The sequence below is a fragment of the Chamaea fasciata genome, unplaced genomic scaffold, assembly GCF_029207755.1.
Source record: "Chamaea fasciata isolate MVZ Bird 193981 ecotype frontalis unplaced genomic scaffold, bChaFas1.0.hap1 SCAF_12, whole genome shotgun sequence".
Taxonomy (NCBI): domain Eukaryota; kingdom Metazoa; phylum Chordata; class Aves; order Passeriformes; family Sylviidae; genus Chamaea; species Chamaea fasciata.
Genome location: NW_027094097.1, coordinates 19,433,328 through 19,445,613, shown reverse-complemented (window position 1 = coordinate 19,445,613; position 12,286 = coordinate 19,433,328). Strand labels below are relative to the sequence as shown.

At 51.1% G+C, this 12,286-nt stretch overlaps 1 protein-coding gene across 1 annotated transcript in view; it reads right to left on the bottom strand.

The window, feature by feature from the left end:
* The window catches only part of LOC136296080 (hydrocephalus-inducing protein-like), a 71,845-nt gene that overhangs the window by 3,148 nt on the left and 56,411 nt on the right, over positions 1 to 12,286 (bottom strand). The window contains exons 49-64 of the mRNA XM_066194904.1: positions 11,178 to 11,337; positions 10,900 to 11,072; positions 10,535 to 10,733; positions 9,751 to 9,850; positions 9,108 to 9,207; positions 8,448 to 8,616; positions 7,922 to 8,160; positions 7,536 to 7,608; positions 6,701 to 6,905; positions 6,084 to 6,316; positions 5,347 to 5,498; positions 4,212 to 4,404; positions 3,542 to 3,650; positions 2,710 to 2,961; positions 2,220 to 2,362; positions 1,652 to 1,873 (exon numbers count right to left, since the gene is read on the bottom strand). Coding sequence (XP_066051001.1) covers positions 1,652 to 1,873; positions 2,220 to 2,362; positions 2,710 to 2,961; positions 3,542 to 3,650; positions 4,212 to 4,404; positions 5,347 to 5,498; positions 6,084 to 6,316; positions 6,701 to 6,905; positions 7,536 to 7,608; positions 7,922 to 8,160; positions 8,448 to 8,616; positions 9,108 to 9,207; positions 9,751 to 9,850; positions 10,535 to 10,733; positions 10,900 to 11,072; positions 11,178 to 11,337 — 2,722 coding nt within the window. The remainder of the gene's footprint in view (positions 1 to 1,651; positions 1,874 to 2,219; positions 2,363 to 2,709; positions 2,962 to 3,541; positions 3,651 to 4,211; positions 4,405 to 5,346; positions 5,499 to 6,083; positions 6,317 to 6,700; positions 6,906 to 7,535; positions 7,609 to 7,921; positions 8,161 to 8,447; positions 8,617 to 9,107; positions 9,208 to 9,750; positions 9,851 to 10,534; positions 10,734 to 10,899; positions 11,073 to 11,177; positions 11,338 to 12,286) is intronic.

The following is a 12,286-nucleotide window of genomic DNA, read 5'->3' as shown; positions in this document are numbered from 1 at the left end:
GCCTCCGGGATCAGCCTCATAGAGGGACTGGAAAGGACCGTTCACTTTCACTTCCCTGCAAAGATGACAAAATAGAGACTGTTCTGCTACGGTAGTTGTTTCTACCCACTGATCAAAGCAGTCACTACTACAGCTGTTAATATACCCATGGCAACTTGTGGAGTCCCTCGTGCCATTAAAGGAATTTCCAACTGCCCTGCCCTGGAAAAGCTAGGATTAAAAATACCCCAGGTGTAAAAAAAGGCTTCTCCCCCGTGGCTCCTTGCAAACATTGTGCAATCTTCTCTTGGGGTTTTGCAAGTCCATCACTCCTCCCATGGTATCCCCTCTTCCTATTTCCCCATTGGCTATGGGGCCTGGTGTCCTGTTCCTCTCTTCCCTACGGTCACTTGCCCTCTGCCCTGTCCCCGGGACCACCCATGAACATGAGACCCTACATAACCGAGGAAAACCACATGGCCACTCTCTTTCTGGCCTCTGATTCACCTTCAGCACACGGAATAAACACTTGCTGGAAATTTATCTGGGGCTGGGAGCCTTCTGCCTCTCTTGCTGAGCTAGCCTGGTAACGTGGGTGGTTATGTGAGCTTGAATTGCTGCCTGAATACTTCTCAAGCAGTTTCTCTACGGAGAGGCTGACTGGGATTTAGAAAGGCTCTAAGTGCACTCCTAAAAGGACGCACTGCTACAGAGACTATAGCTGCGTTCCAGTGCCTGCACATCAACCTTGTAGAGGGACTGGCTTTTTTCCTGGTCCCCTATAAATACAGCAGGTCTCAAAATTAGGGTTAAGTTCCCCTGCTGGAGCTTTGTGGATGGAGAACCCAAAGACTGAAGAGTTCTGGAAAGCACCTTTTTCTTCTTGTCTTAGGAGAAAGTGCTCTCCACATGTCACGTGTGGAGCAACAACCACACTGCAGGGAGCTGGCAATGGGCATTTTGGGATGGGAAAGATCTCACTAGGAAAGTCTCCAACTGCAGATGTTCTGATAGAAAAGAGGATGGTTTAGAGGCCTTAAAATGGTCCAGGAACTCAGAAAGAACCTTCAGCCAAGACGAGTGTGTTTGGCAATAATGACAATAAAAGCAAGAGCATCTGGAGATGATCCTTCTCCAGACTCCTCCATACTGTCATACAGTGCCTGGGCTACTCCATGCTGAGATATCCCACACAATACAGAGATCACAACTAAAAACTCTGGTATCCATGCAGACAAAACTTGGAGTTCACCAGCACGTGCAGGAGAAGTATACTTCTCTCCACTTCCATAGAAGAGACAGAGTGCAGCAGACTTAACTCCTTGTTGGTGAAAAGGCACCAAATCAGATGAAGAGATTTCAAACACCATAAAAGGGGATAAAATCATGAAACATTGTCTCCCATTCAACACGGGCTGCAACCCTTGTGCTTGTTGTGGCACAGACTCATAGTTTGTGTTGGCTAAAGGTCTCTTGTCAAAAGGCCTCCCCCTCTCACGTGAGTGTGTCCGGTCACTGTGCATCCACCTCTCCCCTAGAATGCACTGCTGGTGAACCTCACGGCTGTCCAACGTCCAGAGGAAGCAGGAGCTGCTCAGCCAGCAGTGATGGGGGTTACCGTGGCTCTTTTTGTAGAAGCTGGGTTGTCTTTTTTTGCCATTTTGCTTCTCACCTTCCTTTTTTCAGGCCACCTGGCTGCTGGGTCTTTCCTGGTGGTTTGATTCCACGTGACAATGCGCATTTTGTTGTCCCAGTCCTGAACCTCCCCTCCTGGCAGCTCAGAGTTGATCTCGGTCACCTTACATTTCACAAGGTGCCTCCTGAAGGTGGCTGGGACATCTGATTTCAAGGTCACTGTGATGTCCTTGGCACAGCCAGGATGGAGATGTCCCACCTAGGGAGAATCAGGGAGTCAAAACCAAACTGGAAGCACTGCCAAGGGCAGGACTGCCAGCAAAAGGGACTGATGTGGTGAGCAGCTGTGCCAGGAATCTGCGCGTCGGAGTGGATTTATGTGAAGTTTGATAGACAAAAGTATGAACGGAAGGTGCCACCTCCCATAACATGAAGCCTTTTCTGCAAGGCTGGCAGCCATTGCCAAGCCAGGGACTTGGCATCTTGGCATCTCCTACGTGGCACTGGAATGGGCTGACACTGGTACGTGAGGACTGCCTGCCAGCTCCTGGGAACACCAGGGCAGGGCTTGAGCAATGGGGAAAGGCAGAGCCGTCCACGCTCACCTTGGGAGAGAACTGGAATGGTGCGTTTGCCTCCCACTCAAAGCGCATGACCTTCGTACAGGTGTGGTTGGTGATGGTGAAGGTCCTGTTGCAGGGCTCTCCAACAGAACAGTCCCCAAACTGGATGTGATTCGCTCGGACAGCTGTTGAGGAGGAGAACAAGGCAACCTCAGCATGCAGGGAGCTCCATCCACCCCCCTTCACGTGCACAGACACCTGTATGTTCAATGCTTTCTTGCTCCAAGCCTTCCTCCCTCTGGAAGGGAGTTTCCCAGGCGGCTCCCCAGCCCACCACTTTCAGGGAAACACCCTGACACACCCCTAAGCCAGCCACATGAAGCACAGCACACACTGCTCTGCAGGCATGGCTGCCACGCCCACAGGCCACCAAGTCCAGTGGGTGACAGCCCAGGCCTGGCTAGAGAGAGGACACACATGATCAGACATTTCCCTCTTCCTTGCTCCACCTTGGCAGCCTCTCCTCTCTTACCATCAATGATGTCTTTCTTCAGAATGCTCTCAGCATTCCGCTCCTGTGTATCTTCCTCCAGTCCGTCGAGGGTGAATTCATCCTGGTGGCCTTCACCCACCAGCTCTATTAGGGTCTTGTTAGAGTATTTGTCCCCCACTAAGGCACGAATCCTCCCTTCCAGTCGTTGAGCCAGGGTGGGTTTGAAAATGACATCGAACTCTGTCGATTCCCCAGGATGCAGAAGCAGGAAAGGCTTTGGGGGCTTGCTCTCTGCACAGCAACGGAAATCAGAGTTAAGTGATACGGCGGTACAGAGGAAATATTTCCATAGGCTGTTTGAGGAATGAGAGGATGAAATCAGCTGCCTCCTAAGCACGGGTTCTACCCCCAGTGGTTCCAGACCCTCTTCCTGTGTTCGCAAGACTGCCACCTCCAGACACATCACCGCTTAAGCAGCTTAACCTCAGGTTGATGCCCAGCCCGCATTCCATCTGCTTCCAGCCAGCTCCAGCCGTGTGGAAAGCGGAGCCAGAGAGTGCTTTTGGCTTCTGCAGGTTGTCTGTGTGCTCAAGGGCTGTGTCCATTCAGGCTGGTGCCTTCCCTCAAGCAGCAAATACCTCAGAGGGTCCACTGAGGTAGTGACAGTCCCCCACAACTCAACCCACCTTGTCTAGAGGAGCCAAAGAACTTCTTACAACTTGCTAGGAGAAAGTCCCCAAGAAAAGCTTGGGGGACAGAGAGCCCAAGGAAAGAAACTGTGTCTAACATCTGGCTGCTGCTCAGAGAAGCCAAGAGCAGGGCACACGTTTTCCCTCTGTGCAGGATCACACTTCATGGTTAATGAATTTACCGTGTACAGCAGAGTCGTCTTCCGCATCTTCAATGTAGAATCTCTCAAGTGTGGAGCTCCTGCCTTTCAAGAGGAACGCTCCGTGCTCATCCTCCAGGTGTAACATGAACTGAGAAAAGGGAGCACAGAGCACATTGACACTGGTGTGAGCACAGGGTGGGAACACAGGGACTGACCCCGCAGTGCTGCTGGTCCCGCATGGGAACCCAGCACCTCTCCCACTACAAACAGCACTTAGCACAAAAGTTAAGTCAAACCAGCTGGGAAAAAAGAGCGCTCAGAGGCATTTGGATGGACCTGACACAGAATCAAACAGGACAGAAAGTAATGAGCAGAATGTAATCAAGCCACAACTAAGTTTACTTAAAATGCAGTAAGCTGGGATCAAAAACAATCTAATGGAGCTGGAAAATCACCCCATGTCCATGAGAACAAAAGGTGACCTGAGAGATGGGGGGAAATACTGCACCACCTTTCCTGTGTTCAACTTAAAGAAGAAAGGCTAGAGGCACAATTTTCAAGAACTCCCTTCTTGGAGAACACATGTCAGTCACTTGCTTAAAAAGAATTTCTGACACCTCTTCCCAGGTCTGCCGTGTTTTTTGGGACCCTTCCCCTGTGCCACAAGCACTTGTTCCCAAACCAGACCATTCCTTGAGCAGGTCCTCACCTTGACAGGTATTATGCCCTTGTTTTGGATGACCAGGGGGAGCATCTCTGACTCCCCCGGCCGGAGCCTCTTGAAGCACAGCACGGAATTTCCCCTCCTGCTGCAAGCACTTGGGCTCACGACTGTCAGCTGCGGCTCATGCCCCTTCCCGCTGATGGTGAAGGTCAGGATTTGAGGTTTAAAGTTCGCAGGGCTGCAGGAGAGGCACAGAAACAATTTCAGCTGGCACTAACCCATTTCTCACTGGGCGAGTGAGGCAGCAAGGGCCACCCACAGTGTTTTCCCTGCCTGATGCTCCTGAACCACACAACGCAGCCCCCACCAGGCTCTTCCCAATCCACTCAGGGCCATTCACAAGAGGACTCTGTTCCAAAGCGCCCTCCACAATAACAATTCAAAATAATTTCAGTTAATTGAATCGTGCCCTCCAGGAGGTAAATAATGAGGCACCAGATGAGACATGGCAAATCTCCTGGATGCAGTGAGATGAGACACATGCAACAAGCAAAAGCACAGCATGAAAGCAGTACAAAAGCAAGTAGGCAAAAATAAATCATTGTCACCATCAGTAAAGATCATTTCCAAGCAGAGTAAGAAAGCAATTGCATATTAGCAATTAGACTTCTCTTGCTCCAATTCAGCCACTAAAAGGTTGAGGAAGGGCAGGTCAAAGCTGCAGTACACAGGTCCCAGGGCAGAGGAACTGTGCTTCTCTTTCATACCAGCTCCAGTCCCTTACATAAAATAGCTTAATGAATACCAGGGAATCACAGTGATCAGAGGAGCACTTAATTTTACAGATACACAGGAAATTGTGACTGCTGACCTGCTGGCACAGGAACTGCTTCATCTAAGCCTTTGTCCCTGGAAATCCCCAAGTCAGCTGCAGCACATCTCAGTAACTTTCAGCTGGCTACCTAATATTTCCCTGTCTTCATAATTCCTCATAAAGGATAAACCATCAGTCTCATTTTTTGGCTTTCTCTAACAGTTACTGCCTCCCAGATCATCTCATGCCAAGTACTCTGCCTATGGCTACTGAAAGCATTAGAGCTAACATAACAGGAGGCCTGTGCCTGCCCAGTGGAGAGGGAGCTATCACTGAAGCCTTCCCCAGTATTTCACAGTCAGTTACCCTTCTGGGATGACAAGGGAAGCCTTGAAAGTGCAGTCGTAGGTCTGCTCATCTGGTGGGGTGAAGGTCACCGTAGCAACAGCACAGGATGAGCCCTGAATGGACATCTTGACCGGATGCAACTTGAAAACGTTGTTGTTAGGGCTTTCATCCTTGGGGGAACGCAGAGAGCAGTGTTAGGAGAAAAGACCTTTCAACACGACACAGTTTTATTCATAAATGCATTACTGAGAACAGCCCCAGGCAGTGTGTCCTCCTCCCTGTTTCCCTGGGCAGGCTCCCTCCCTCCCAGGGAACGCTGACCTTGTGCTAAAGCATTCTGTGTTTTGAGCCCTGGCCGCTGCCCCAGCATACATGGGAGGTGGGCACTGCTTGGAAAACCCTGCAAATAACCTGGAACTGGCCTTCAAAGTGAAGGAAAAGCCAGGGAGCCTGAGGAAATGCCTCCTTTGAGCCCTGGCATGTCAGTTCATAACAGCCCCTCTCTGAGTGTGCTTCCAGGAGAGGTTCAGAAGGATTCACTTCTCCCACCGAAGACCCAGAGGTGTGAGCCAGAACCTTGCCCGAGACATGCAAAACTCAACACAACTCTTCCCTGGCTCTGCTGCTCTCCCCTGCAGTTTGACCTGCACTGAGCTAGACTAGTCTGGGCCCCAGGAAGCAATGCATCTGGAGAACAGAACGGACTCTCACACTGCCTTTAGAGGGACACCATCACCTTGGCCTCCTGTTCTTACCTTTCCACACAGGGGTCTGATGGAGAGCACCACATCACACGGCAGGCTGCTTGCATTGTAGATACTGAAATGAGCTTCAGCTTCTTGCGCAACCAGAACCTTGTTGAAGATGAATTTGTTCTCATCTCTGATGAACAAGCCCACGCCTTCCACTGACCGCAGCTTGCGGCTGAGGTCAGTGCTGCGGCAGATCGGGTACTTCTCAAAGATTGACAGGACATCCTCAACGAGTCCTGTGGATAGACCAGAGGGATGAGCATGGAGGAGAAGCCTCGCTGATGAATTTATCTGGACCCTGCTGGCCTCTCAGGAGGCTTTTCCTCTCAGTCACCCTTTCTGCCCTGGGTGACTGCTAAACCCAGCCTTGGGTGGGGGAGCTGGCTTTGAGGATGGAGCTCAGTCAACCTCGGTCTTAGAGAGCGCTGCTTTCCTTTTATCCTTCCATGCATCCCTCTCAGCCTGGGAAGGATGAGTCCGCTGGTGGACTTGAAGAGGGCTGGAACCTCTGAGGATTCTAAGGTGGGACACCAGGGCTGGCGTGCCTCTCTACCCAAGCAGCAAGTTTAGGTGCTGATCAGCAGCAGGTGTGACCAAGGGAACCTGTGGGCAGTACGTACCTGGGAGGCAGGACTCGGCAGTCAGGGTAAAGGGAATGCCAAGGGGATTGTCCCTGGGGTCTCTGCCCGTGATGTCAATGTAGAGCTGCTCCTCACACGTCCCCTCCTGCCCTGCCAGGCATTCCACTGTGATCTTCTGCTGGCCCCACGGACTGATGGAGCCGGAGCAAGGGGACACCGTGAACATGCCAAGACTGAGGGGACCCTGCAGAAAAAGTTCCAGGAGAGGCTGATGGCTAACAGCTGTGCCTTGAGCACCCCAGCAAAGAGTGTGTCCCGCCCTGGCCTCCAGCTGGGCCCAAGCACCCCAGTCCCAGGGCAGGGAAGGATGACTCCATGGCCCAAGGGCAGCCCCAGGCTGAGACCAACCAGCCAAGAGGAGCTGCAAGCCTGTCCCAAGTAGCAGAGAGAAAGGAGTTTGAGTGTAAAGAATGAAGGTGGTAGCTGTGATCCTTCAGCCTCCAGAGGTAACACAGGAGAGCAGAAATAGCTGTGAGAAAGGACAGGAGAAAGGTAGATGACTTGGAAGAAGAAAAAGCAATGTTTGCTGAGCTCTGCGGACTGGGAGTTCACTGAGGCGTGTTTTTGCTTCTGTGGTGTTCACAGACATATGCTGGCTAGCAGCGACCAAACACAGGACCTGCTCCCCCCTGTTGATCCCACAAGTCCAGGTCAGAGCCAAAGTACAGGAGTGTCAGTGGGATTGAGCAGATCCTGGGTTCCATCCTGTAGACCATGTCCCGCCCTATAGCCATGAGCCCCCAGCCAGGGCACAGCAGCATCTTCTCACATCCCTCTGCAGCAGCAGCACTGTTGGGGAGCAGGAGTCACCCACCTGTGTCAAGGAGCTCGATTTCCTTTCCGTGGACTCCTCTGCAGCTGATGGAGCAGATTCCTCTTGCATTGAACTGAGAGGAGAAAGCAGAGGTATCTGTCATGCTGAGCTCCCCTGCCTTTCTCTGAGGCCAAAGCTGGCCTTCCTCCACACGGAGGGAAGCCTTCCTGCTCCTGATGGCTCCCTGAGTGCAGCACCCATTGCTGGACAGGAGCTCTATCACCAGCTTTGTACTACACCTGGGGACACTGCGGTGTTTTTTTGCTCCCTCTCCCCAAGCCAGGGATGCAAACGGACGACAGCCCAGGTCTCCTGGCTGCCTGCCACATACCAGCCATGGGCTGGTGCCTCCTCAGACAGGAAAGGTGGTGCAGGGCTTCTCGTACCTTTGGCTTTCCCATGCAGATGCATCCTCGGGTGCTTGGTGGATGTAGAATTCGAAGCTGAGCATGCCTTTGTTCTCCAGAATGACAGTCTGGGTCTTCTTGGTGCCCTCGAGCATGGCACCGAAGTCGATGGGTGAGGCGGGCTCAATGCTGTACTTGCTGTACACAGCTCTCGCCGACACCCTCAGTGGGATCTCGGCAACAGTCTGGCCTCCTTCCCCTGAGCTGCCGTCTATCACCTGTGTCCACAGGAAGGGGTGGTAAACACAGCAAAGAGGCCAGCCTCTACCCCAGTCCCCAGTCTCCACCCCAGGCCTCCAGCAGTTTACCCCTCCCTGTTTAAGCACCGCCTCCAGAGTCAGATGCTCAGCTCCACTTAAGAAGCCTCCCAAATGGTTTTGAAAGACTTTGTTTGTGTACGTAGGAGAGAGGATTCTCCAGTTAAAGCACTCCTTCCATTCGACACCTATCCCGTTTACACTCCCAAAATGTCGAGTGGTAACACAGCCTGGCCCAAGCAGCTCACCTGGCAGTACAGGATGGGTTTGTTCTTGAGGAAGATTTCACTTGTGGGGTGGAAGAGCATCTCAATATTCACACCAGGCTGGGAGGCAGTCAGCACGCCTGACCGAGGCTCAACGCTGAAGTGGGATGCCAAGTCTTGCATGCTGGCACCTGCACCCTTCAGCGTGAAGCTGGGGAGAAAGGGAAGGAATGGAGATCTCTGCAGTTAAAAGTACAGGCACCACCAGCACGGCCAGGACTTTGCATAGGACCAGAAAAAAACAAAAAAAAGGGAGAGTTCAGCACTGCTCAGAGAATCCTGGATCTTGACAGAGAGTGCAGACAATCACAAGGTTAAGGCATGAAACCTTGACACCAAAATTTTTCATTCACTTCTTTACAGAGTCTCAGAAAGAGAAAGGAAGTGACCATCAAAGAAAAGCAATGCATCTCATCATTTCAGTGGCTGAAATTTTTGGGGCTCTCCTTTGGGTTCATGCTGAGCTGTGAAGAATTGCTGGTTTGTGGCTGGATTCTCTAGTAAAATAGCTGAGATTAGAGAGTCCAGGTTTTGTATTTCCCATGAGGTAGCCAGCATGAAAACAGGTTCCAGCCATTGACAGAGGGAGAATGCAGGCCTGGGAATCTGAAGAAATGCTCACTACCAGGCAGCTGGACTCACCTGTACTCAATGTCATATACCCCTTTGTTCTTTAGACTCAGGACTTTCTTCACCTTATCCAGGACATTAATGGTTCCAAATTCCAAGCTTCCATCTGGACCTGCAGAAAACACGCAGAGCCAGGTCAGAAATGGTATTTATCAGCTGCAGAACAAGCCAGGTCACAAACTACGTGGAGGTCTTGACACAAAACCCTTTCCAGCAAGTTTCCCTTCTTGACAGTATTTTCCAGCTATTTGTCTGCCCTTTCTCTTCTTACTCAAAATATCTGCAGGATTAGTAGCTAAGGAAATTACTTTATATGCTGTGCTGAGCCCGTGGGATTTGCCAACTGCCTGTTCACATCACTGTTGTTTCAAAGCCCCCAAATCCAATCTGCACGTGAAGCTGCACACTTCAAAGTTCAGAGGGGAGAAATTTAAGGCTGTCAATGCCCTGACAATGCATTATTCCACACCACTTGCAGGGTATGTGCTTCATGTATCCATGCCATCCTTGCATGCTATCCCATCCCATCCCATCCCATCCCATCCCATCCCATCCCATCCCATCCCATCCCATCCCATCCCATGCGCTTTGGTCGCCCGCCCCCCAAGGTAATGCAGTGCACCTGGACTGCTTTGTTTGGGAGGCGTCCACTGACCTTCAGGCATGTCGATCCTCAGAGAAACATCATAGACCTTTGCAGAGATTTTGATGTTTTCAGCCTGAACAATCCCCAGGATGTTTTCTGTGTCTGAAACCTGGGGCAGCAAGAAACAAACACTGTTCAGATCATTCTTTTGGTAGACAGCCTCTAAGTCCTTGTCTCTGCTGGCTGCTTCCCCTATGGCCTCCCAGGCTTCACAAGCGTCGGTGGACTCCCAAGCTTTGCTAACCTGTTCACCTCATGGGCTGCCCCAGTGGGATTCAGCTGCAGTAAAAAACCCTATCAGCCCAACTCTGCACTCCTACAGCAGGGAATGATGCTGCTAAAGCATCCTTGAGAGGCACAGGGATGTAAGAACAACCACAAGAAGTGTGAGGTGTCTCAGAGCAGGTGCCATTGACAACCCTCTGCCACCACCTAGCACTCTCTCGGAAATGCAGCCCCTAAAGCATGGGGAACAAAATCCCAGGGGGAGAGTTTGTTGCACTATGCAGAAGGTTCAGACAAAGTCCAGGAGGAATGTAGAGATCACGCTGCAGTCCGTACAACCAAACAACAACCTTCAGCCGTTGACAGGGACAAGGTGGTTGTGGTACAGGCTCAGGATGCAGCGTCTGGTTATCTGGGGGGATGTGGATGCACTGCACGTTCTGGCAAACGCTGTGTAGAGGCAGAATTTGGGGTCACAGCACCCTTGTGTCTGTCAGGTGCAGCTCTTCCTGACTCTGTCCCTAAGAGCGCACGGCTGCTCTGCCAGGCAGGGCACAGTCCCTCTCACCTCAAGTCGCAGGATCTTTTTAATGCTGCCAATCTGCCTGGCCTTGAAATTCAGTGTCACTTCAAATTCTGAGCGGGGAGCAATGATGCCTCTATCTTGTGACACAGAGAAGTCCTCAACAAGGTCATCCAGCCCACGCAGCTGCCAGGCCATGGGCAGCAGGGTGTCGTTTTTCAGGACCAAGGTCCTGCTGTCAGTCCTGCAGAGACAGGAAGGCACCTGGCATCAGCTGCTGGATGGTCACACCAGCCTCACCACTGAATGCAGCTCCATCCACGGCCCTTGGAGCAGCTCCATGCCCTGGAAACCAGAGTCAAAGGTTTTCTCTTTGTCACCAGTCTTGGAGTGCTTGTGGGATGACTGACCTGTGCAGACGGAGCTTGTCAAAGGACAGCTCCAGGGGGCTGACGTCCAGCTTCACGTGCACCCCGTGGCAGCACAGGCTGAAGACCACTGGCTCCGGGTTCTTCGCAATGCAGCAGATCAATCTGTCTTCCAGGAAGCCAGGGGAACTGGGGTATGCCCAAATGGTCAGCTCCTGCACCCAGCCCCACAGAAAGAAATAGAAAGAGCACTGCGTGTGAGCAGGAGGAGCAGCCCCTGGGCACTTCTGCGGTGCCTGCTCTACCTGCCCTTCACCTACCCGCTTCTCCGCTGGCCTCAGGGTCATGCTGGGAGGGTCCAAAAGGAATGTATCTGATTTCATGTCCTTCTCAAAGGTGAACTGGACCTCTACGTCCATGGGGGAGTTGTTGAGGATGTTTATAGTCTCCTTGTTGCTGTGACTGTTCTGGGCCTTGTACCTGTCCACAAAAGGGGAAAAGGCTGCAGAGGAAACTGTTGCCTGTGCCGCACATGGAGGAAAGCACCGTGGGCACCCAAGGAAGCGGTGCTGGGAGATCCTGCTCTAACAAACAAGTGAGGGAAATGGATCCCAGTCAGGGGCATGAGCATGTGCTCATCCTTGCCTTACTTTGGTGCCTTTCCCTGTACCCGGTGCCTCCACCCCAGAAGCCTGATGATGCTCAGGCCACTTCAAGGGTTTTTAATACAATGTACATTCAAAGGTGCCTAGAAAAATAACAGGAGACCAGGCGCATGGGTTCTTTCCCCTTCTTTCTTTCCCTGCATGGTATAAAGAAAAGCTTTTGGAAAAAGAGTTTAGCTGATCTCTTTCATAGAAGTCATGCAACTGCTTTGGATTTCATGGGTTAGCTCAAAGTCTGAGAAAGAAATATAAAGCATCAATTCCCAAGAGGAATGCCAAAAGATAAAAAATAACCCTTCTCTCAGGTGTGGAAATGACTTTGGAGTGAAAGGGTTAAAGAGGCAAACAGAAATCCCAGATCATCCATCAACCTGTCTAAAGATTGTCTGTATTTTAAACTATTTCGATTTCATTTCCTTGGGTTGTCAAAATTGACCTAGCCTTCCAGAGATCCCATGGAGACAAGAATTTAATGTTAAATATTATTTTTTAAGAAGTGACCGTAAAAGTAGAAATATGCAATAGCTTCAATGACAACGTGTTTAGGTGGACTTCATCCAGCAGTGAGGATGCAATGTCATTACAGGAAGATGTAATTCCTGCTCTACGTTCCCCCTGACACCCATTGGCAGGTCAGCCATAAAATCTTACTAATAATTACAGATTAATGAAAGGTTTGAAAAACTGTCCACGGAATAATTGCTCAATCAGGCTACCTGCAGAGCTCAAAGCACTTCAAAAACCACCAGAAAGTTCATTTCCTA